This window comes from Theobroma cacao, chromosome 9 (genome assembly GCF_053813885.1).
Source record: "Theobroma cacao isolate CCN51 chromosome 9, ASM5381388v1, whole genome shotgun sequence".
Lineage (NCBI taxonomy): Eukaryota > Viridiplantae > Streptophyta > Magnoliopsida > Malvales > Malvaceae > Theobroma > Theobroma cacao.
The window spans coordinates 45182426-45208323 of NC_142647.1; the positions used below are offsets into that span (position 1 = coordinate 45182426).

The 25898-nt window shown below is 36.1% G+C and overlaps 5 protein-coding genes, 1 long non-coding RNA gene and 1 pseudogene across 6 annotated transcripts; 3 read left to right on the plus strand and 4 right to left on the minus strand.

Annotated features, from left to right (window-relative positions):
- Positions 1–764: 764 nt before the first annotated feature.
- LOC148761013 (U2 spliceosomal RNA) lies at positions 765–949 on the plus strand (annotated as a pseudogene).
- Positions 950–2199: 1250 nt separating this feature from the next.
- Positions 2200–3785, plus strand: PDE247 (Tetratricopeptide repeat (TPR)-like superfamily protein). Its single transcript, XM_007015632.3, has one exon. It carries the CDS (start codon positions 2211–2213, stop codon positions 3738–3740), a length of 1530 nt encoding a protein of 509 aa, XP_007015694.3. The 5' UTR covers positions 2200–2210; the 3' UTR covers positions 3741–3785.
- A 90-nt stretch (positions 3786–3875) lies between these two features.
- Positions 3876–5990, minus strand: LOC18590225 (pentatricopeptide repeat-containing protein At1g03540-like). The gene has a single exon (XM_018127460.2). The coding sequence runs from the start codon at positions 5921–5923 to the stop codon at positions 4994–4996; it is 930 nt and encodes a 309-aa protein (XP_017982949.2). The 5' UTR covers positions 5924–5990; the 3' UTR covers positions 3876–4993.
- Positions 5991–7533: 1543 nt separating this feature from the next.
- Positions 7534–8121, minus strand: CLV3 (CLAVATA3). The gene is made up of 2 exons (XM_018127487.2): positions 8023–8121; positions 7534–7935 (listed from the first exon to the last, which is right to left on the minus strand). Exons 1-2 carry the CDS (start codon positions 8119–8121, stop codon positions 7756–7758), a joined length of 279 nt encoding a protein of 92 aa, XP_017982976.2. The 3' UTR covers positions 7534–7755.
- A 1080-nt stretch (positions 8122–9201) lies between these two features.
- On the minus strand, positions 9202–12269 carry LOC18590226 (uncharacterized). The gene is made up of 4 exons (XM_018127456.2): positions 11954–12269; positions 11344–11600; positions 10438–10889; positions 9202–9684 (listed from the first exon to the last, which is right to left on the minus strand). The coding sequence occupies exons 1-4, from the start codon at positions 12061–12063 to the stop codon at positions 9427–9429; spliced, it is 1077 nt and encodes a 358-aa protein (XP_017982945.2). The 5' UTR covers positions 12064–12269; the 3' UTR covers positions 9202–9426.
- A 5183-nt stretch (positions 12270–17452) lies between these two features.
- NEK6 (serine/threonine-protein kinase NEK5) lies at positions 17453–24738 on the plus strand. The gene is made up of 14 exons (XM_018127409.2): positions 17453–18075; positions 18164–18230; positions 18329–18394; positions 18526–18572; positions 18679–18724; positions 18826–18906; positions 18983–19025; positions 19182–19231; positions 20357–20438; positions 20518–20567; positions 21033–21106; positions 21724–21775; positions 21857–22513; positions 22596–24738. The coding sequence occupies exons 1-14, from the start codon at positions 17978–17980 to the stop codon at positions 24456–24458; spliced, it is 3276 nt and encodes a 1091-aa protein (XP_017982898.2). The 5' UTR covers positions 17453–17977; the 3' UTR covers positions 24459–24738.
- Positions 21634–22504, minus strand: LOC148761014 (uncharacterized). The gene is made up of 2 exons (XR_016028364.1): positions 22383–22504; positions 21634–22178 (listed from the first exon to the last, which is right to left on the minus strand). It is a non-coding gene; the product is annotated as an uncharacterized LOC148761014 (long non-coding RNA).
- Positions 24739–25898: the final 1160 nt, after the last annotated feature.

The window sequence follows — 25898 nt, forward strand, 5'->3', positions numbered from 1 at the left end:
TTGATTTTGTAAAACTGTAAAGTCGTCCGCCATTTAAGTTTCAATTTCCTCGAAAGACATTTCCCCCATTTTGTCTCACCAAAGGATAACACCTTTTTCTTCAGCCGCCCATCCCTAGTCAATCTGCTGACTGCAATTATTCAAACTCTACCAAATTCTTCTTGAAAAGGCCTCATTCATGGCTACAGATTCATGTGGCAAGCATGACTCTCTAGTCTTTTCATCACAACTGGGAAAGGCATGTGCAAATGCATGAGCCAAGCTTTGTTCCCATTTAACATATGACCCCACTGTGTGTTTTTAACTACTGATTAACACCCATGGAGCCGAGTGTGAAGTATCTCTTCCAATTTCGTTCATGCAACTGCAGCTTTAATTAGTTTCTCTTCTGGTTAGTATCCCAAGTTCATGTTCCTTATCCTAAGGTGTATTTATATTATGATGTGACCTAACTTAGCAAGGAAGAAAACATTTGCAGCATTCCTGTCCCATATATATTTATTAACTGTTCCATACGTTAAAGAAAAATAATTTTCCTAAATATTGAAAGGATCCTAAGTTGTTGGTGTTTTGTCACACTCAACAACTGTTACAAACTATCAATGGTTCCTCAATGTTCATGTGCTTCTTGTCGTAGGCAACACCCTACACCATTAGTTGTAAGGTGCACATCACCCAAGACCACGGCCTGCAACATAACGCTGGATTTTCATTAAACCCTTCTTGGCGTGTGATGCTAATTAAGTTGTTAAGCTAACTTAAATACACCTTTTGGCTAAGATCATGTGTAGTATCTGTTCTTGTCAGTTTAATATCTGCTACGTGGGCCATTGGGCCACATGATATTAAATTAATTTTTTTAGGGGAGAGCCCATAACAGTAGCTTGCTGCTGGGGTTCTCACGCGTCGCCCAAGCGTTGCCCTACTGCTTGGGCCTGGCGCACCCCACCCAGAAAAAAAAATATACCTTATGGTAAAAAATTTATCGTTTAAGGTTTAATCGTGGTAGGCTCATTGTCCTTAAAACTGATTTTCGATTTTTCAAAATTAAGTAATTAATATAAATTTTCATCTTTTTTAAATAATATTTGGTTATAAGTCTAATTATAATGACATTCGATTTTTAAAATTTAACAATCAAATAACTTTTATAATTCTATATTTTATATTTAAAATGTATAGATCGAATCGAATTATTCCAAATCTCTTCTACCTCAAATTAACTAAAATTAAAACTAAGCAATTTTAAACGCCTATACCAGGAGAGAATGACGTATTTCTTTTCTTAATCCTAATTAGCCGATCCTTCAAGGCTATTTAGAGCCCATCTAAACTTACTAGTTGGCTAAAGTAAACCAAGACTTGACTGTGTTGGTGTCATTAATGGAAAGACATTTGCATGTTGGTCATTGAAATGCATGCCACCTCTCGACATATCTTGCCCATTTGTTATTTATGTTTTTTTATAAAGTTCAAACTTTATTTGACTGAAATTCTTGCTGAATATTTGATCCAAGTCTTATATTAGAATAAAAAAAAAAAAGAAAAGGGAAATTCAAGGTACATGAAATTTGGTGAACCCCAATCCCCATGCCATCCAAAATATGTTTAGATCCTTAATTTCCTTTTCTTTTTTTCCTTTTTTTACTGCAAGTCCTATTTGTATAAACAACTTGTTTACTGTTAAGTGAGTAAAAGACAAAACTCTTGCAGCCTTCGGGACCGAACGAAGTTCGGATTTTTAAGTCACAAAAAGAAAATGATCAGAACAGATATGAAAATTAAAACAAAGGTCTCTCTATCACGGCCGAGTGCCTGTCCCCATGACTATATAGGTGTCCATTTTCTTGCCTGTTTCTTAGTACTTTACCACGTAGTACCTATCAAACACTAAAAAGAATCTTCTTATAACATCCAAATTATCAACATCCTCGAGCAAGAACAGGTTGGAATAAAATTTTAATATTCTTTAAATACATATCATTAAATTAAATGAAATTATAAATTATTTTATTTAAAAATGAATTTATAAACTTGAACAAGAAACATGGGCCGTGAATAATGAACCGGACTTATGGGTTTAAAGAGGTAAAACGGGCCGTCAACAATGAACCTAAACGAGTGTCTGATCCATGAACAACAGGTCCAAGTGGGAGTGGATAAATCCGCCCTCAATTAACCGACATTTTTTATAACGGAAATTTGAAACCATGAGCCTTCTTCCCGCCTTAACACCAACATCTGCAACCCAGCCAAACCATCTTGTCTCCCGCCAAACTCCCAAAACCCAACCCATATTTTCTAACCCAAACCACCAAATCTCCCTTAAACCCTTGGACCACATAGTCTCATGGACCTCTTCCATATCCCGCCACTGCCGCGCCGGCCAAATATCCGAAGCAGCCTCAGAGTTTACGCGCATGAGACTTTCCGAGGTCGAGCCAAATCACATCACTTTCGTTACCCTTCTTTCCGGTTGTGCTGACTTTCCGTTGAAGAGTGGAGTTTTGGGTGTTTTGATTCATGGGTATGTTTGCAAATTGGGGTTAGATAAAGAAAATGTAATGGTGGGCACCGCGCTTGTGGAAATGTACGCAAAATGCGGACATGTGAAAGTGGCTAAGTTGGTTTTTGATGTGATGAGGGTAAAAAATTTGGTGTCATGGAATACAATGGTTGATGGGTATATGAGGAACGGCGAGTACGAGAAGGCGGTTGAAATATTTGATGAAATGCCTCAAAGAGATGTGATTTCTTGGACTGCCCTGATTAATGGGTTTGCTAGGAGGGGTTTTCATGAAGAAGCGTTGGATTGGTTTAGAGAGATGATGATTTTTGGGGTAAAGCCTGATTATGTGGTCATCATAGCTGTTCTCACAGCTTGTGCTAATTTGGGAGCCCTTGGTGTTGGCTTATGGATCCATCGGTTTGTTTTGAAGCAAAGTTTTAGGGACAATGTTAGAGTAAATAATTCATTGATTGATATGTATTCACGATGCGGATGTATAGAACTTGCCCGTGAAGTTTTTGACAAGATGCAAAAGCGAACATTGGTGTCGTGGAATTCAATCATCGTGGGGTTTGCTGTTAATGGGTTTGCGGAGGAAGCTCTGAAATATTTTGATTCAATGCAGAAAGAAGGGTTTAAGCCTGATGGGGTCAGTTTTACTGGGGCACTTACTGCATGTAGCCATGCAGGTTTAGTGGATGAAGGACTCCGCTATTTTGGTATCATGAAAAGAGTTTATAGGATATCCCCTAGGATTGAGCATTTCGGTTGCATAGTTGATCTTTATAGCCGCGCTGGGAAGCTGGAAGAAGCGTTGGATGTAATAGAAAATATGCCCATGAAGCCAAATGAAGTTGTATTGGGGTCCTTGCTAGCTGCATGTAGAAATCATGGTGATATTAGCTTAGCCGAGAGGATAGTGAAAAACCTTGTGGCATTGGACCCTGGTAGTGATTCCAATTATGTGCTTCTTGCAAATATATATGCCGCAGTTGGAAGATGGGAGGGAGCAAGCAAAGTTAGAAGAAGAATGAAAGCACTTGGGATACAAAAGAAACCAGGTTTTAGTTCAATTGAGATTAGTGGTTGTGTTCATGAATTTGTTGCCGGTGACAAGTCACATTTAGAAACAGAATGTATTTACAAGATGCTAGAGTTGCTCTGTTTTGATTTACTGTTATCTGGGTATGCTCCTGAAATTGTTGTAGGTGAATCACATGAAAGTGATTGAAACCTATCGGCGAGTTATGAAGTAAAAAGTACTTTGATTCTTTCATAGTTAGGCAAATCATTTCCATTGTGTTTATTTAACAATAAAAAAAAATTGTATAGTATTAATGGCAAATGTGAGATTAATAAAAGTTGCTGAAAGCATGAACACAGATACTTCATAAAAAACCCGAGAAACCATCTACAGCTACATATTTATTAAGAGAATAAGGCACCAAGAGAATAAAACATTAAAAGGTTAAAAGCTATAGCACTCCATGGGCATCAAACTTATTATTGGCGGGTCAGCACAAGCAGGCTAGGCAGAAGTTCTTGATCCAATATATTGTTCTGATCTTTGGAAGATGAATAAAGACGGAGAAAAGCGTCACATTCTATCTTATATGTCAATTGTAAGATGCGTTAATACTTTGATTACATGGAGAAACTCAACTTATGATGCCACTTTATGAAACTTCCCCCCTTCTTGAAACAGAGAATAGCAAAATGCCATTGTCTTGCTCCAAGCTTTACCAAATGAAAAGCGTGTTTGAAGCTGGAGCAATGATGCTGCTGCACTAAGGATGTAGGCTGTGTTTTCTATTGCAAAGGCGACTCCTTTTCACCTCTCGTTTGCAAGCAGCTGCCAAATTGGCTTGGGGATGAATGGTAGAACTAAGTAGCTTTAACCCAGACAAAGATTCCACCTACTCATGCAGTTATGGTTGAGAGCATATCTATGTTTATTTACGAGGAGCACAAGTGCATGGCGGTAATTTTGTAACAACACAAAGATACAAGTACTGAAAATTTTGCTATCAAGAGGTTCCCTGAAGAAACAAAACCATCCCAGGTGAACTAGTGAGCCCTGCACAATTTAAGGAGACTATCTTCACAATGTTAGGTTCTCCCCAAAAAATCCAAAATCCAAGACAAAACCTTGCCTGCAATTCTTACGGCCTCAATGCCTCATCACTGGTCTAATGGCTTCTAGTACCCACATCAGAAAAACGAGTTTGCGCTTGCAGGGTCTGAATTGACATATATATGAAAGGCAAACCGGCATCGATTAAGAATCAGATTTGATGTCACCATCCCTTGCATTTCCACTACCAGTGAGTGAGAAAGCACTTTTAACTGTATAATTATTTGCGTGAACACCTAGGTTCAATGTGTAATATCTGCATCAAGGCATAGCTTGCCCAGCAATAACAATCCTATCCAGGCCAAGGTGGTAACCAACACAAAGATCAAAGAGAATTCAAAAAGCTACATTCAAGCTCGTCCCAGAAATCTTCTCTCTACCCTTTCAGCCACCTCCACCTTCCCATGAATCCGACAAGCTACCAACAGAGCATTCCACAAAGCCTCATCTTTCTCCAACTCCATTCCCATCACCAACTCCTCTGCTTCCTCCACCAATCCCGCCTTCCCCAACATATCCACCATACATGTATAATGCTCCAAGCCAGGCTTCACTCCAAACCTGTCCTCCATCATCTCAAAAACGTCCTTCCCTTTTTCCACCATCCCCTCACGACTACACGTAGTCAAAACCGTAGTCAAAGTCACCCCATCAACCTCCATTCCCATCTCCACCATTTTTTCAAACAAAGCAAACACGTCCCACGCCATCCCGAGCTTCTCATACCCCGTCATCAACGCCGACCACGACACGTAAGTTTTCTCAGGCATTTCATCAAACACTTTCCTCGCGCACTGCAGTTCACCACATTTCCCATACATACTAATCAAAGAATTGTTATTCGCCAAATCCGACGAATACCCATGAACCAAGACAGCTCCATGGAGCTGTCTTCCAAGCGTAACATGAGATAACTGACCGCAACATTTAAGAACGAGAGGCAAGGTGAAACCGTCAAAGGGCTTTTGAGCAATGATCATGTGGTGAAAAATGGAGAGGGATTGAGAGAATTGGTTAAGAGAAGTGTAGGCTCTGATGAGCGAGTTGTAGAGGAAAGTAGGTTGGCGAGAAGTGAAGAATAAGAAGAGGACATGGGCTTCGCGCATTTGGGAACATGAGGCGTAGGCTGAGAGAAGTTTGGTCCGGATAAAGGAGTGGCTTGAAATGTTAAGGTGGATGGTCCTTGCATGGATTTGTTTGAGTTTTTGGAGGGATTTGGTCGAGGAGCATTGATCTAGGAGGGATGCGAAGAAGGGTATGGTTTTGGCAGGAACATGCATTAGCGGAAGAGATGCGAGGTAGTATTGTTTAGGGAGAAATAGCAATTGAGCATAATGAACGAGCGGCACAAAAGTACCAAAAAGGACTGCTCACACTCACACCCTTTGTTCAATTTGATGAAAAACAATATATCCATATGTGATAACTTAAATCAAAGATTCATGGCTAACATATACTGCCACCTATTTTGATATAAGTATAATTATATGCTAGTTTATTAATTTTTAAAATAGATATTCAATTTAAAAAATATTTTTCATTAAACACATAAATATTTTTTTAATTAATCATTAATATTTTCGTTAATTTAATAATATAATAATATTTTTATTATAATTTATAATTTTTTATTTTAAATTTTTAAATTTTTTTTTATATATAAAAAAAATCTCTTACCATTCATCCACCTGCCATTCCACAACAAGCACCACTAACTGGCTTAAGATAAAAGGAAAAAAGTGAAAAAAAAAATTTAAACATGTCACGTTTAAACACTAATACTATTTACATATTTTGAAAAATATGTTTATTTTAAAAATTAATATATTTGTATATAATTATAACTAAAAGTTAAAAATGTTAATACATTTTACCCAATGTTCAATGCACGTGTTTCTTGAAATTCAAGGGAATAAGGTGCACAATTTTATCCAATCCACCTAGTAGTTACTCTTGAATCACCTAACCATTTAGATGTCCTCTTTGATTACATGTATATGAGCTGGACCTGAGTTTCAAAATCATGGCCTTAGACTGTCACCCGGACCTGCCATGGACAGCTCCACAGCAGCCATATCATTGTAACTAGCTATGCATACAAATTATTTGTGGACATGGACACTTTCTTCTTGTGCTGATCTGATCTTGCCTGACATGAAGGGAATAATATTCGCCAGGGGGTCATCCCGGCATTATCACTGTCAAATCTTTGATTTCCATCAGGGGAAATATAGATTTGGAAAATGCAGCTCAGGGTTCGTTATTGCAGTACAGATCTGCCGGCACCCCCCCAATGTCACCTTCCATTGATTCTCTTCCAATCCAAAATTGTGCTATGACTACAAATGGTCATACTTGACTGTGACACTGCCGCACTGCAACTCTGATTCAGCCGCCCCCCAACAGTCACTTCTCTCTCTCTCTCTCTCTCTCATGTCACCATTTACCAACACAACTTCTCAGCTAGTTTTTCTTCTGGTAAAAATCTTTTCAAGGGTCATTAATTTTCTTACAGCAACTTTGTCCTTCATTTCTTTTTCTACCCTCCCGATAGAAATTTAGAATCAACTATGAAATTCAATATCTTGGTCCTTTTTTTTCTCAATGGAAAATGAAACTTTCATTGAAAGGAACAAAAAATTCAAGAGCCAATGGGGGGCACTTTTTTATGGGGAGGATCTCCTCCACTCAATAGGGCAAGTTCCATTCCTAGCTGCCTGTAGCCCAATCAAAAACTCTATTTTCCAGGCCAGAATCCAAGAGAGGGGGACAGAGTCTACAGAGTTAACAGCATCACTAATTGCAAGTGAAGTAGCCTAATTTGCTTTGGCCAAATGATAACTTGAAAATCCAAAATGAAGTTCAGGTTTCTCAACATGCGGAGGAAAATACACATTATATTAATTAATGTTAAGCACATACATACATTTTATATAATCAAAAGTCAAAACGGACAACAACTAGAGGATAAGAGACCACGGCCTGGAAGAGCCTCCTCATGACTAAACAAAACTACACCTCCAAAAGAGAAGGAAACTAACTAGACTTATATCATAACTATAAAGCACCAACAAAACATTGTCCAAAGCTTAAACTCTTGTGGCTGGGATATTTAAGGATCAATCCGTGGCTTCTTAGGGCTACCACCATTATGGTGCAATGGATCTGGACCTGAAGGCACTGTCCTTAATTCCCATCCCACAAAATTTTCTATATTCCCAGTACTGCTTGTTGATCCATGCAGTGAACCCGTGACTACCTCATTGTTTTCCTTCAACTCAGCCTGCAGCATCTGCAAGCATGAAGAGTTTTATCTTTCAAGTCATGAAAGCAAAAAGAGAAAAAGAGAAACACTTGAAACATAAACAGAGTAATGAACCTTTCTATTTCGTGCTGCATTTGCATAGAAGCATCCATGGCCAGAAACGCATTCTGTCAAAGACAACAAAGTTAAACATAAAAAAGAGCTCACTGACATTAATAACAAAAACCCAAATAAGCAAATAAAACAACACTTCAAGATGAATAAAGAAGGAGACCAGAAACGCCTTGCAAAGCCAGCAAGCATAAGAGCAGCACCAATGCCCCATTTGTAACTTTTAGAGTAAATGCTGCTGCCATTAGATAATTAGCAAGAAAGACTTAGATAAAACTATAAAGAGAAGATAAAGATGTAAAAACTAGGAGAGGTGGAGGCTCCCAATTTATAGAGGGAACTAAAACAAGGGAAGCATTGGAAAGGAGGGCTCATGCAAATGATTGCATGTGCAGCCATTTTTGGAGAAATGATTGTAACTTTGTATACAAAAAGTAAACGAAAAACACCGTCTCTCTAGTTTTCTGACAGCGCCGCTTCGAATGACAGTCACCACCACGTCACTCCACACGTATCAGGTAAAAGTATGACACGTGCCAACGTAATCGTATCTAATGATCATGATGTCCTTTTTTTTGTGAGAATCGTTGAACTTGAAAAACCTGTTATCTAAAGTAGGAGTGATATTTACGGATTCCGTTATGGTTTCTGATCCTTTTCTTGTGTTTCTTTTTTACTTTTCACTGAGACAATGAGGAAAGTACAGGGAGTTGGAATAACAAAAACGCCCCTATCTTTATACTTTTAACTGCACACTAGATTTTGTGCTCAGTCTTAAGAGGAATAGAGATTCCTTTTACACTGTAAATTGACAAGTAGAGAACTAATTATTTTTTTCCTGGAGAGTGGAGCTGACGAGTAATGTGATGATGGATAATTATGGTTAAATGGAGGAGTGATTTGATCTATTTTGGATGTGGAATTGATTGATGGGGGGGTGGTGGCCTTAATCCAAATCCTTACCGTATTGGGTCTTACCAAAGAAGAAGATACGATTTCATGACACCTTTTTAGTGTACAGCTATGGCTTTATCGGTCTTATTACCATCACTGCGTCTTACAAAAACCATGACGCCATTGTTATTGTGATACAAATATTTCACCCTTTAGCTACTTACATATTGTATGAAGGATTTGAATAGAATTAGTTGCTTTCACTGAGTTGAACCTTAGACAGCAATATATCACTCTGAACTGTGCCTTTATTTATCATATTTCACAAAACAATTAAAGATACAAATCCTCGACAACATGGAATCAACAGCCAAAAGGAGGGGTTCAAAAAATAAAAAAATATATATGAGATAACGAATATATGCAGCTCGTATTGAAAACCAATAGGGGTAGACGTAGTGAACGCAATGTCAAAATAGAGACTTCTTTTAGTCATCCTTCAGCATCTACAGCTTATGGTTGTAAGCCCATCTGCTTTCTTGTTCTGCCTATAAACAAGTCTCTGGATTTGAGCAAGCCAGGAACACATCCACTGATGGTAGTAAAGGGAAATTGTGCCACAGCATCTTTCCTCCCAAGCGAAACCATGGCAATTGCTGAACCAGGCTCATACGTGGACATTTTGCTCTCTTTTCCTCCAGCCATCAACAGCTTCAAGTTTTTAGCAACGACCAAGGCATGTTTGTGAGCTAAATAACCTTGTTTGAGTTCCTGGATTATTGCATTGTCTCAAATGTTAGATTTGCTTGGTGACGTATTAAATATTCTCAATGCCACAAAAATCTCCATCTAATTTCTCTTCCTCGAAAAAATAAAAACATGTAAAAACACATTCAATACATAAAACTGCACCTACAGTGTAACATCAAAAGATAGCCTTTATGCGAATACAACTAGCATTATTAAGTCTTACGACTAAATTAGCTTGAGTTGATATATATTCTACAAATCAAACATACTTTCTACTTCAACAATCACACTTGTTCAGAAAGCATCAACACATGAGGTAATCTGTACATATTTGACATATATTTACAAATCTTCTTTGGAAGCATGTACATGCAGGGGAATACACACCAATACAGGCAAGTCAAATGCACATAAATCTGTCAAGCTAGAAACTCCTCTTCCAGCCAGGTCATAACTGAATAATTAGGACAAACAAGACAAAAATACCGACTGAAGTATATAGAGGTGACCTGATACCCCATAACAAGGGGTCAATCATACTTATTTGAAAATTTCCCCATATAAACCCTTTGAGACTGTCAAATTAGGTTTAGCAGGGAGAAAATCATTGTGAAACTTTGTTTATATTAACCTACACAGTTTTCACCCAAAATAGCTATATCAACCAAAAATAAGACCATCCTACCAACTGTGGACACAACTAGTAATGAAACTTCCTTTTCAAACAAAAATCAAATGCTGGTCTAAGAATTTCAATTTAGGGCTAGGACTTACTGGAATATCAGTGATATCTCCAATTGCAAATATATTGCTGTGACCCTTGACTCTCAAATACTCATCAACCATCAGCCTTCCACTTTTATCCAATTTAGTCTTCAATATAGTCTCATTAAGCCATGCTGAAGCCAATGGTTTCCCTGCACAAAGGAAATGGCAATCCGCTTTGATACTTTCTCCTGTTGATGTTTGGTATTCTTGGCTTCCATCTGAAGTGGAATTCAAGTCAACTGCTTGCTCCAACTTTACTTCAACTTTCCTTGATCTCAGCCAACGTAAAGACTTATCAGCAGCCTTTAACCCAATAAATTCCAGCAACCTTTGTCCCTTATGCACCAGAGTAACCTTCTTCTCTGGAAAGTCAGTGGCAATTTCTCCAGCAAGTTCAACACCAGTTGGACCTCCTCCAATAATTAAAATAGAATGGGCAGATTGTATCTTTTGATTTTCTGTCAGCATAGATGTAATAGAATTAACTTGAGCACAATATAATCCAAGCTTGTTTTATATTATTGAAAAAATATATATAATTAATATCTTTTCATGTGGTTGTTAATTTATTATAGCCTTCTACATAACATATTGGACAGCATAATAAATACAGAGTTTAAGCACGCTTAAGGCAGAGTTAGTTGTAACTTAAAACATATCGGAGCCTTATACCTAGGAGTGTTGAATATTGTGTAATATTTAAAGGCCAAAGCATTATGCTCAATTACATTAGACCTAAGTGGAGTCATCACTAATGAATTCCGAAGCTAGAAATCTACCCATAAATAAGACACTAGAATTTCACAAAAATTTGCACTATCTATGTTCATTGCCTCGACACTCTTTCCTGAAAGCATGTAATAATCCAAAAGGGAAGACAAAGAGCTCCTCTAGTTTTGATGTAGTTTTTACCTGCTTGGTATCGATCAAGTCTTTCCTTCTTAGTTTTGGGAACAGGATCCTTGTGTCCAGTTGCAATAACGAGATAATCATAAGCAATAAGACGGCCCTCTGCAGTCAACACTTCAGTTTCAGTGACATTTATCGCAGCAGATGTAACGATACGCCCATTAGTAAGGTAATCTCTATGGTTTATCACTGATCTCTCGGCAAACGATGGCTCCACCATGTTCCTTAAGTTTGCCCATGTGATCTCAAGATACTCCTTCCTGATATTATAAAAAGCTCCCTGATAAATTACTCTCCAATGCAGTTGTTTTAATTTCTTTTTGTAAATAGTGACAGACAGAATTAACAAATCCAGTTCGATCAATTGTCAGCACTAAAAATTAACATAGCCAATTACAGCAAAAGTTACCGGAAAGAACTCTCATTCCTACATATTATTTACAAATAGAAAAAAGGTTACCAGGAGGAAAAATAAAGGAAACCCAGAAATTTAAGGAAGCTGCTCTGTATCCTAAAATTCAGTCTCAAAGTTTTTCCACAAGAAATGAATTGAATTGAAGAAACAAAAACTACCATCGTTTTGAGAAAGAGAAAAAAAAAAGAAGAAGCTTACGGATCGATAAGGGTGACATCAGCATTGAACTGGATAGACTTGGCAAGGAAAGAGCCAGCAATCCCACCTCCAACAATCACCACCCTTCTTTTCTCTCCTCCCAAGTCCATTGTTTGTTCAGGTTTTTGGAAGAAATTGGCTGGGTGCTGAATTTAAAGCATCAGTTGGTGTGAATATGGAGGAAGGGATTGCGAAGAAGTTTCTATCAAAGGGGAGATTTCTTCTGTCGTGGTGATAAAGAAAAGGAAAAGGCCAATGGCATGATAGCTGGTACGCGCAATTTTGTTCCTTCCCAATTTTCAGATTTTCGGGAAACAACTAGGCCATTCCAAAACGTTGTTTTCTTTTCTTCAAAGTAGCAAGCCCAAGAATTGGTCCAATGGAATTGGTCTGATGGGCATTTTTTTTTGTTCATAAAGTGTTTTTTAATACTACTTTTGCTTTTATTCCTTTCTTTTATTTTCTTTCTGGAGAACGCTTGTTGTATTTTATTCGATATTTCTATTTCATTTGCCAAAGCTTTGATTGGGTCCGGAGGCAAGGGACAGCAAATAAGTTTTTAAGTATAGGTTTTTTTTCTTTTCTACCTACTTGCATTTTATTTTTCTTTTTAATTGATACTAGGGAAACAAAAGAAAAAGAATAGGAGTTTGAATCAGCAAGTGGAGCTTTGGAGGGTAAAATACTGTTTTTTCTTTCCTATTTTTCTTTTTCTTCTTTGCAACCATGCTGTTAAACGTTAATGTTTTAATGAGACTTTAAAAAAGTTTCACATTCATGAATGAAAAATTTATTCAAAAAAATTGGTGATATCCCATTTAATATTATCCAAAATAAACTACTGACGTGATTTATATAAAAATTTTAAGTTATTTATTATTAATAATTTGAATTTAAATTTTTAAAATTTAGTTGAAATTTGAAATATTGTTGGATTAGTGACATATTTGGGTTAAATACATAATAATTTTACTTATTCTATAAAAAATGATTGGAATAAAAAAAAAAAAAGAAAACAGAAAACGGTCAAAGGCAAAAACTCAAACGCAAATAGAAAAATAAAGTTATGTCTTTGGACCGGATAGCAGCTATGACAAATAAATTGGGCCAAGTCCATATGCTATTATGCTATATTTGTTTTATAAATTTTGACTCAGTTTTTTACAATTTCGTAATTAAGGGTAATTTTGTATATACAAGTTTTACCCTAATGAGGGCATATCGCTTTCCACAAGGCCTAAACAAAAAGACTCTCAATTTGGGTCTCAAATTGGAATATTAAACCACTTAATGTTATCGTTTATTTTAAAAATGTAAGATGTTCAAGCAATTAAAAGATCATCTTGAAAAAAAAAATATATAATATAAATTTTGACTCGAAATGATTCATTGATCTGAAACAATCTCTTCCCTCCTTAATTTTTTCCTTTTTACTTGAAAAATGTATATGAAGATAAAACTAGAAGAAAAAAAGATTGAGAATAAAATTATAAATGAAAAGGATTTTTTGTCAATTTGAAAAGATTAAAGTAAAAAAAAAAAAGAAGAAAGAAAAATCCATAGAGTTATTTTCCTATCATTTCCATCCAAGTGGACCAAACGAAAAGAAGAAAACAACATAATTCTCGTTATACTCCTTTGCTTTCTTTCTCTTTCCGTCTTATCTAACTCCTAATTAAGGCATGACTAGAGTTATTATAACATAGTCGCTGATAACAACAAATCTGATAGAATTAAACACCTAACACAGGTCAGGCATGACGTCCTTCCTACCTTGCTAGCTGGTTTGGCTCTAGACTCTAGAGCGTGGTTGTGGTTGCTGTCAAATGCATTTTTGTTAGGAAAGGGAAGAAACAGAGTGCAGATGGCATCAAACGCTGAAGCTTAAAATTGAACTTGTTCTCAATCGTCACTATATATCATGCAATTGGAAGCTATCATTGTCACCCGCTTTTTCTTACACAACTTTTGCCTTCTTACTCTCAATCTTATGCATCTCCATTATAATATTAATATTAATATTAATACACTTTTATGGGTACCATTTTTTCTTATATATAAGTTTCAAATATATCCACTCCTCCAATTTCGACATGAGATTAAATATATATGTTACATCAGTTGAAGACCATGATGGCTACCTATTAATGACCCAATGAATCTCATATCAAAATTAAGTTCACTGAAAGTTTTCAACAATTTTCTAGTTGGGGGAGGAGGCCCTTTACACTTGTAAATTAAATAAGTCCATTGAACAAGTGTTAAGACCACTTGGATCCAACTCTCAACTGCGTGTCACCTCTACTTTCTTTCTTTCTTTTTCCTTTCCCCTGTTTTCTTTTGTTTTAATTTGGTGTCCTTTGCAAGTGATTTCTTTTGTCTCACTTCTCTAGCGAGTGAGTGACCATGTATAATAATTTAATAATTATGATTTTTTTATAAAAAAAAATATTTTATAGAGGAAAGAAATAATTAGAAAAAGCCAAAAATAAATGACTCATTCTTGGAGTGTAGCCATGTGACACACTCCAGGTAGTTGCAAATTGCACACTTTTGCAATAACTTTTGAGTGTGGAAGCAAATTGGACCACCCACGTTTCTGATATCGCACCAAATCTTAACAACAACATGGCGCCCTTTGGGTTTTAGGGTGCACCCACTTTCTCTTCCATGGCTTTGATTCATTTTGATTATGAATCTCATTTTTTTTTAACTATTATAATAATTTAAAACAATAATGTTCTTCCCAAAGATCCTATTTGCGAGTTTGCAACCCTAGCAAGTTGGGTAATTTATTTATGATCATGATTAGCTTCCTCTGTTCAGGTTTGGCACATTGATTACTTTGCTGATAAGAAGGAAAACTATATTTTATTTGCTTATACTTTTACCTTTGGTTGCTTTTTGGGTTTTTTCTCACTTTTTGGCAAAGCTTTTTCCGATGGCAATGGTCTGGTATCCAAGAGAATTCCCCACTTAGATCCTTTGCCTTTCCCCTTTTCTCTTATAGTACTGTAATATTACCAACTATAATGGCAATTTTTTTCTTGGTCTCTGTGACATATTCCAATATCATAAGATCTGTGGGACAAAGAAAAGATTAGACCTAAACTGAAACCAATGCATTGTCTTAACCAAGTTTTTCGAGAAACAATGATTTCAAGCTCTTTTTTAATTTTTTTTTAAATCATTCTTTTAGAATTTCTCCTTTTTTCCCTTCTTTTTTTTTTATAACACTGATCTTCGTTTCAATTTATTATTGCTCTGAAATTAAGTCCAATCTTAGGAGAAAGCATTCAAGTTGACCATGTGACATTTAATTTGGATCTCTAATCATTTATGTCTTTATTTAAATGCTAGTAATGAGTTGCCAACTTAGTAATACAGCTATGGAAGTAGGAACCAAGAAATCGGTTGAACACTGCTGAACACTTGCATTCAATATTCGTTTACAAATCATATTATAGATTTTATATCATGCAAAACTAGTATTCTATCTGCTCTATATTTCTAGCATATTAATTTTGTTTTCTTTAATATTCATAAGCTCTTTCTTTTATATAATATGACCGTACCAAAATGTAAGACAACTAGGTGAACTTTTTGGGGCAAAATTTAGGTTAGCTTAGTCACTTTTTTTTTCCCTTTAACAGACAATGGCCCCTTTTTAGTAATTTAAACCATGCAAATTAAAATAATTTAGAAAGCTCAAAGGCTGAAATCAAATACCATTTTTAAAATTTTAAATTGGATAAATTATCAGGTTAATGCTTCCATGATGCTTACAAATAAAGATTGCAAAGTAATCAAACATTAAATATATATAATTCAAGAAAATGCTAAAGAAAGTGAGGTTGTACCTTCTCAATTTTTCTTCTTCTTTTGGATTCTTCATGCACCAACTTCCAACCTACTCCTCCCTTAGTAACTCCATAAAGTTTCTCTAATCAAAATATATAGTAATTAACTCATTGTTGTACTTTTTACACTATACTTTTTGTTGGCAATATGTTGTCCTACTTTCATGGTTTCACATTATCCTTTCTTTATCATAATTTTATCTTATTTAGAATTTTATGCATAATTAAAAATTAGGATCGAGGTGAAACGCAACTTCAAATCTTAAACCAAACAGGGCCTTAATTAGTTTAAAATTAAGGTGTAGTTTGACAGTTAACTGAGAGGAATTGGAGGGGAGTGGAGGAGAGAAAGGGTATTTGCCATTTTGACAGTGAAGAGAGCAAGGATCGCACATGCCAAGGTGCACCTTTGGGGCTAAATCTGAGCGGATCACAATCAGATTAGCAGGAAGAAAAAAGGGGATGGTGGGTCCGGAGGAAACGACCCAGGACGTCTGCGTCGTTTCCCGTACCCGCATGTGCGCATGTTAGCCCAGAGCAGAGAATAATCCAGACCTGCTGGAGGGGAGGAGACTAACTGGACCAATACGAAAGCGCCATCCTGGAAAAATTTAAGACACCCGAAGCTGGCCCTTAGCTTATGTAAACATTCAAGAAAAGAGAAATTCCCTGAGCCCGGCGCATGTTAGCACTCTGAGAGAGAGGGGAGGCAAAGCACATGGGGTGCTGAAACAATGGTGCATTTTTTGCAGTGACTACAGCACAAGAGCTTCACAATTATTTTTATTTTTACGAGTCACCCTTATCTGCTAAGGTATATAATACACTAATCATTGTCTTGGTTTGTCAACTCACTGGGATTTGGCAACTTGTTGGGGTCAACTCTTTTATGATTTGCTGTTAATTCAATGGTTGCCATCCAATATCAAAACATTAGTATTACTTTTAACTATTACTAACTATTAAGCTTCTTTTTTTGAAATTCTTTTGGGTAGGTTTTTGTGTAAATAGGGTAATTTCAACTATGGTTACAACAATTATATGATTTAAATATTACATAATTATTTAATTAAAAAAAATATTTAAATATAAATTTCATAGATAAAAGACTTGTAAAAGAAGTTTAAAATTTAAAACTAAAACTCATAGAGAATACATTAATATGCTACGCATCTCTTTAATCTCTCAATTGTAACATTTTAACCTCTTTCATCCAAAAAATAAGCAAACTCAATCCTCTTGGGGAAAGGAATTAAGACAATGAACTAAATGCAATATAAATTGAACAGTAGCACATCATTATAATAGCAATAAATTGATAAAAATACAATGAAAATCATTCTTCAAACTTAAGCATCATTCTCTTCTTACTTTAAATTATTTTAATTTACAAGCAAAGAGAAAAAAGCCCAATTTGTTATCATTTTTGTATATAGAAAAAAGAAAAAAGAAAAAAGAAAGAGCAACCAAAAATTTGTAAAGTGAACATTTTCAATGTGGGCCTTTCATGCCAACTACATTTATTGCTCCCATTGAAATCCATTTAAAAGAAAAAACAATTAAAATAATATAAAAGAAAGAAAATGAAAATAAAAATTACAAAATAAATCTAAAACATCGAAGGGAGATTATATTGAGTCCCAGCTGGTTGTGTCGGCGTAGAGTATAGCATTCCCATAAGCTCCCTCTCTGCCACTCTCCCCCAAAAGAATAAAATAAAATAAAATAGTGAGTTAATTAAGTTTTAACCTTTGGTTAACTACTAACCGTCTTGCTTTGTTACTTAACCACCTTCTCTCTCCCCCCCTACAAAATTCATAACTTAAAAAACAAAGTTTAAAAAATTTTCTCTTTTGTTTCCTGCTATGGAGTGAAGTGAAAGAGAAAGCTTTTGAGGACTCAAATGCAATGAGAAAAGGAGGAGAGGATCGTAGACGAAGATTTCGATGGCTTTGAATAATGATCATTGAGCGATTCGTTTTGGGTTGAAACGCATTGGCAGCATTGGAATTGAAGCGAAGAATCCGGCAATGATTTCGAGATCCGGAAAAGAAATGTTTTAAGACGAAAATGAATTGATTTTTACTTTTTTTTCTCGTCTTAATTGCTTTCTTGTTTCGAAATTTGAAATTTGGAAAAAAAATCGAGTAAAGAGTTAATAGCAATGGAGTCGCGAATGGATCATTACGAGATAATGGAACAGATCGGCCGCGGCGCTTTCGGTGCTGCCATTCTCGTTCACCACAAATCCGAGAAGAAAAAGTATTTTTCTTTTAATGTCTCACTTTCTGAACTTTTTATAATGTGTAATTATTTATTTATTTTTTATTTTGTTTTGAAAACTTTTCAGGTATGTGTTGAAGAAGATCAGATTGGCGCGGCAAACGGAGCGTTGCAGGAGATCTGCACATCAAGAAGTTAGTTAGTTAAATAACTTTAATTTGTTTTTTGAATTAAAATAATAAAGAGTTTAATTTTCCAATTTCCAATTTGGTGTGAATTTTGTGGAGTGTAGATGGCACTTATTGCGCGAATTCAGCATCCTTACATTGTTGAATTTAAGGAAGCTTGGGTTGAGAAAGTAAGAGACGTTTCTACTTTTTTGTTGTTTTGCTACGATTCTTGAATCAAAAACTACTTTTAATAGTAGCTTGTTAAGTAGGAGACGCCTTTTTTTTTATGTTGATTCTGAGCTTTCTGATTGTAATATAGGGCTGCTATGTTTGCATTGTTACTGGCTACTGTGAAGGTGGAGATATGTGAGTTTCCGAGCATGTATCGAATATTTTGATATGGAGTTCTTGGAATTTGAATCTATAATTTTTGCAATGTGTCAAATTGTTCTTAGTGTTATTCTTTTAACAGGGCTGAATTGATGAAAAAATCAAATGGGGTGTATTTCCCCGAGGAGGTAATATTTTTTCTTTATTCCTTTTGATTGTATAATTTAGTTTCTTCTTGCGTTATGACTTATAGTTAACAGTAACATTGATGCTTATGAACATTGTTCAGAAACTTTGCAAGTGGTTTGCACAGCTACTTCTGGCAGTTGACTATCTGCATTCAAATTTTGTTCTGCATCGCGACCTAAAGGTATGTGTGTAAATTTAGATTAGTCTTTCTATTAACCTAATGATTTATGGACTTATTTTTGCTGCTACTTTGGCAGTGTTCCAACATCTTTCTTACCAAAGATCAAGATGTCCGCCTTGGTGAGTTTGTCTTTTCCCTTTTCTTCATGGTTTCTTACAGATTCTCTCACTTTTTCCTTTTTTTTTTTCATCATTGTTTTATATTAGATACCCTACTTGATTGTATTTGTTGTGATTGTTATCCTAAACTTTCTTTTCTGGCCTGTACTGGTTTAGGGGATTTTGGCCTTGCCAAAACTCTGAAGGCAGATGATTTGGCTTCCTCGGTATGTACTATGTAATGAAATTATTATTTTGATAACCTTTTATTTTTATTCTTTTTCAACTATCTCCAAGGATGGAAAAGATTTTTTGGGTCATTTTTTCTACCATTTCTCTTCTTTTTTTTTCTAAACTTGGGTAATAAGCTTATGCTACTAAGCTCGAAAACAGAGATGTGTGCTAATATATGTGTCTGTTTGCTCGTGCCTCAACTTCCCTGTTCATTTTGTGGCAAAAATCTTGCATGGTATGGTAGCATGGTACTCAGACAGTAGCTAATTTATGACATATTCCACTTTATCAGGTTTTCTGTCACAGTCTAATATGTTGAGGAACTGATACCATAAAAACTAAAAAGGATGTGTTAAGATGAACAGGCATAGTGTGTCTGCAGCTTTCAGTTGAACTTAGTGCTAATTTTAGTTTTAGCTGCTGAGAACAAATTGTTACTAATTGCCTAGTGAAAATTAAAATAAGACCAACTAAATTAACATAAATAATCATTTTTGTTTTGAAGAAAAGAATTAAAAGCAAAAAAAGAATCTCTCATTGATACTCAGTTGCTGAGTAATTGAGAAAATGTATATGTATGCAACTTCTAGTTAGTTAGTCATAGTGGGCTTATATTTGACAATAGGAGAGAGATGTTCATAAATTTTTTGAATGTTCTTGTATTAATGATTTTACTTAAAAGAAGCTAAAAATCGCAAAATGATTACACATTGGAGTGATGGAAATTAACTGCCACTCATACGTCTTATCATCATAAATTTCCAAAGATATAAGTTTCATCTATAACGGTATCTATTGGGTTAGATTTTGTACTCCTCAATCCCTGTCCTCATACTTGGTATATTTGGACAAAGGCAGGGGGGAGGAGGGAGTTAAAACCTGCACTTTGAGCCTCCAATGGTGGGGTATGGCAACAATCACTAGTTCAAACCTAGGTGTTCTCAAACCCTGTATATCGACAACCGACCATACTAAGAGTTTGGACCTTTTTCAGTAAACACAAAAGTCATTTTCCTTTGATATCATTTTTCATTTTGTATTTATTCTTCCTTATGTAAGATTGTGCCCACTATTTGTGGTCCCACTGCATATTAATAGTTGTTTTATACATGGCTCAGGTGGTTGGAACTCCCAATTACATGTGTCCTGAATTGCTTGCGGATATTCCTTATGGTTTCAAGTCTGATATCTGGTCTCTGGGTATGTCTTTTCCTGAATATATATTTGACATGTATAGATTCTTTTTTTTTTTGTGGCTAAATTACTTCTTGTTGAACAGGGTGCTGTATGTATGAGATGGCTGCTCATCGCCCTGCTTTTAAAGCTTTTGTAAGAGTTCTCACAGTTCTTTTGCTTGAATCTGTTTCTTGTATTCTGTAATGAGCTTGCAGCACCCCTTCTTTTTAGGTGAAATATATATTGCATTTTGGCAAGTAGCATGTATTTCATTCTATATTATATTAAGCAAGGAAATTGTAACATTTTTAAGTTTTTGCTTCTTTTATTTTATTGTGGCATTTTCAGCATTTCCAAATGTAACAAAACTTTCTGTCTGCTGTTTATCTTAATTAGGAAGAAAAAGTAGCAACCTTTGTTAGGTTCATAACAGTTTTCCTTAAATTTCATGCTCCACTCTTTAAACAATGCTTTCAAAGTACTTAATTTTGTCTACTTGTCTGGTGTGATGTGATGTCCTTTGAAAGGTTTTCTGCAACTGCTAATTTTCTGCCTTCACTAACCATGTAAATTATACAAATTCAATTCAACTAATTTCTGTCGAACTTTTTGTTGTAGGACATGGCTGGGTTGATAAGCAAGATAAATCGTTCCTCTATCGGCCCTTTGCCTTCTTGCTACTCTCCATCCTTGTAAGTCTTTATAAACTTTTGTAGAGCTCACTGTTTTTGTTTGCTTTCATGATTACGAAGTATTCTCCATGATGTTTTATGCTCTGACTGTGCTTTTTAATGCTTTAAATTTTTCTCATTTTTCGTATTTCTTTATGATTTATTTTTTTCATTTCTTCTAGGAATTGCTTCTTCTGTGCAACATAACTAGTGTATTTCATATCAACTCTTGGTTTCTACACAGTTTAACTTAGTTTCAGCTAGTTCTCTAATTAATGCTTAATTGCCAGGGTGTTTTGTCGCAACATACTATTTATTCTTTTTGTTTCCTTTTTCACTTTCAATTTAATTCTTATTTTTTTATATTTTATATTGGGATGAATTGCAGATCTCTGAATCAAATTCTTTCTTATGCATCTAGGAAAGTTGAAACTAGTTTCTACAAAAAGTGGAAAGTCTGTTTTTTTCCCTTTGTGGAACCAATAAAGCACAAAATGTTGAATCTTCACTTAATTTCCCAAGGGACTGAGTAATCTGTATTTTGGTAGTAGCACTAAACATGTTTAATGCTTTATCATATTTCAAATAATGATCTTGTCACTACATGATAGTTAATTTGTTTAATGTTACACACACAGGAAAACACTTATCAAGGGCATGCTAAGAAAGAATCCAGAGCATCGACCCAGTGTAAGAGTTTCTATTCGTCCTCTTAAGAATTCTTCACCTGCAGGACTTAAATATAACAATTTGATTTTTCACCTCGATTAGGCATCAGAGCTTTTGAAGCACCCTTATTTGCAGCCATATGTTGATCAGTATCGTCCATCCTTCAGCTGCCCTTCGACAAATTGCTCACCGGATAAGCATATTTCCGCTAGTCGTGATAATAGGAAAAATATGGCTGAGAGTCAGAATAGCAATAGCTCATGTAGTGATAAAGATAGTTTGCTTTCAAGTGACAGAAATACTGCCACAATGGTTTCAAATAGCAATAGTAAGGCCACTGACACAGATTCAATTTCTATTGATGATGAAGATGGCACCGAGCAGCACCCAGCAAGCGAAGAAGAGAATGGCCCCATTATTTGCACTGCCAAAGGTGATGAAAAAGGAATAGTAAAACCTTCTTATATGGAACAGGGATCTAACGTTCAATCAAAGCAACCAAAAACCATAAAAAGTATAATGATGGCTTTGAAAGAAGGTAAAGTAAGAGAAAATGGTTCCCCTATGAGAGGCAACCGTACAAAAGCTGTAGGTGGTTTGACTCAAAGAATTAATATAGAGGCATCACCCAAAGTTCTGAAGCCACCTGCTCCTGCTCTGGGTTCTAAGTCTAATGCAGATACACCAACAGTTGCTTCAGCAAAATTACCATTAGATTCTGCAAAAAGGATAACAGGATCACACACTTTGAAGCACCAGGTATGATTGCCACTAACTGTTTCTCTTTTAATTAAAAACTGTATTGGTATCTTCACTTATTTTGCAAGATTCATCTCTCCAGTTGCTTTTAATTGATTCCTCCCCAAAGACAAAACCTAGACACGAAGGGATTCCTCCGCCTGCTCCTGGGAAGCATGTTGTTGAAGATGGACTATCTTCTAAGCCAAGGCAAAGAACTCCTCCTTCCAATGTGGCAAGAAGATCATTGATTACGGGCAGAATGAAGCATGCAGGAACTGATGTTTTAAATGTGGCAAGTAACATACCAAGGTTAGGATCTACAGAGATGAACCAGGAGCGTGAAGCCATTCCTCGTCAACGGCCCAATGGTTTCCTTATAAATGCTTCTAGGGAGGTTACACAAGAGCCTGAGATAGCTCTAAGCGTAACTACCAAGGGGGTGCAAACAGATAGCAGCAATTCTATCTCCTCTTCAATCTCAATTCAAGCATTTGAGATATGTGATGATGCAACAACCCCTTTTATTGACATGACAGAACAGACACATGATCGTGAGATAATCACCCACATCAGGAGCTTGGAATCACATCCACCATTCAGCTCACCTGCTTCTCCGCAATCAAAGATGCCTGAGGTTCTGTTGATGGAAAACCATGGGCACGATCATAAATCAGTAACTTGTTCAACTGAAGAATCTGGTCCGGCCCAAGATCTTCTGGATTTCACTTCAGTTGATGGAAGAGTGAGTTTGAGTGCCCCTTTGGACCTTCCACTCCCAACTTCTGAAGAAATATCTGTTCATAGAGATGATACCGCTGTAAGCAGGACAGTTAGTAGGGATGACAATCCTTTAAGCAGGACAAGTAGTAGGGATGTTGCTCCTTTGAGCAGGACAAGTAGCAGGGATGATGCACCTATAAACACGCCAAGTCCTAGGGATGATGCCCCTATAAGCACGCCAAGTCATAGGGATGATGCCCTTATAAGCAGGCCAATTATCAGGGATGATGCCCCTATAAGCACGACAACTGTCAGGGAGGATGCCCCTATAAGCAGTTTAAGTAACAGGGATGATGCCCCTATAAGCAGGTTAAGTAGTGGGGAAGATGCCCCTGTGAGTCGGCCAACTACTGGAGAAGATTCCCCCATAAGCAGGCCAAGTAGTAAGGATGAAACTATGGCAAGCAGACCTAGTAGTAGGCCTGATATGATGCTCCATTCAAATCTTTCTTCTGCATCCAGTGGTGATGACAAGTTCACTGTAATGGAACTTCTATCATCAGTTGCAGAAGCTATGCCTTGCATTGCCTCGCCAATTTCATCTAGCCAGAAGAATTCACAGCCAGATAAAGGAATTAATCTGCATAATCCAACAATTGAAAAACCAGCTGCGACCTCTCGTCCTCCAGCTTTTGATGATGTTATACATGTTATAAGGCACAGTAGCTTCCGAGTTGGCAGTGAGCAGCCAGTGATAGAAAAAGTAGAAATGGGTGTTCAAAATGTGGATGTTGGAAAACTCATAAATGTTGTGAGGGATGAAATAGATATGAGAAACATGACTAGTCCTGTGACCCTTAAGTCATCAAGTTGCTCTGAAGCTTTAAGTTCAAAATCAAATGCTTTGGATTATTCCAGTGTTAAAGAAGCAGATGATAGGAAATCCATTTCTGCATCTCCAAAATCTGATTCACCAGAGCCTGTGAAAACCAGCCCTTCTGTGACAGAAGAGGAGACTTCAGCAAAGGAAACTTTGGACGTCAAATCTTTTAGGCAGAGGGCAGAGGCACTTGAAGGGCTTCTGGAATTGTCTGCAGAGTTACTGCAGCAGAACAGATTGGAAGAGCTCTCAGTTGTTTTGAAGCCTTTTGGGAAAGATAAGGTGTCACCAAGGGAGACAGCTATCTGGTTAGCCAAGAGTCTGAAAGGAATAATGATTGAGGAGTGTGGACGGAGTTCATGAAGTAATATTTCTGGGGGTAAGCTTTCTGTTTTGTTTTTACCTTATTTATTTGCGTTGCTGTTGTAATTGTTAGCTTCTTATCATGCTTATCACCTTTCACTTCCATTTGTATTTTTAAACAGAAAAACCAGGTCTTCTTTTACCTCATTCTGTAATTCTTTCAATGCATTTTGTTGTTGTACATAGTTGACAATACGAATTAAGTAAACTTGTCGTCCGGACAAATGTATGGTTTTGCTATAGAACGTGCTGAATGCAAACCAAAGTGCAATTGTTATGATTTTTATCGGTTGTTTGGACATTGCAGCAATGCATATAGATCTCTGGATTTCTTTTTCCAGATATATCGAGCTTATGATTTTTTTGTTAGAGCTGCTTGCAAGACATCACTCAACTTGGTGGTGGTGCAAATGCAAGCGAACCATTTGTGTCAACAATATATGTACCAGGAATGAAGGAAGTATTTCAACCTAATTAGAGTAGCTAGCACATTCTTTCTATAATTCAATACCAAACCAATCAGCAGTCATGTTTATTCTCATCTTCAAACCTCTTTAATTTGTTTTTTGTTGATTACATTTTGTTGTTTGCCATTGGAGCAAAATCTCAAACGAAATTGAAGTATTTGAGTTAATTAAATATCTTTTCTTTTCTGGTACGCAAGTATTTGAGTTAAATGTTAAGAGGTAATATTTATTTCTCATTTTACTCCGGAATTTAAACTTGTTGACACATTTATGCATTGAGGTTGTTGCATGCATGTTACATATACATACATACTGTTTCAGATGGAGGTCGCCTCCTCATCTCCAGCAATCCACGTCACTATTTAAAGCTCTTCCGCAAAAGAGAAAATTCGTAATATATATATCTTGTTAAAAGAATTTTGTATTTTGAATTATATATTAATTCTATTTATGGTCTAACTCTAATTAACTAACAATTTTGTACTCCAACCAGCTAATTAATCAACTGTTGTAATCTAACTAGCTAATTACTCAATACTAATATTGTATTTCTAACTATATCACTGAGTTTGTACAATTATCTGAACACTCCCCTCAAACTCAAAAAGTGATTCGGTAAATACCAAATTGCGTTTGGAAACTAAGTCCTGATATCGGTTAGTGGCTAAACAAGGATCTCAATGACATTACATCAAATTTTGGCATAACTTTTCATACTGTGGACCCATAGATTGTAGTTGCTTTTAGTCAAAACGGTTGCAATTGGCATAAATACCTCATTTTTCTCCATCTCACAATCAAAATTAGCAGAAACTGAGGTCAAAATCGAAGAATTAATGATTTTACAAAAATACAGATATGGCAAAACATGTGATATATAGAACATGTGACAAAATACGTGGCAAAATATATCACAGATTATGTGACAAAATATGTAGCAAAATACATGGTAGAATACATGACAAGAAAAATG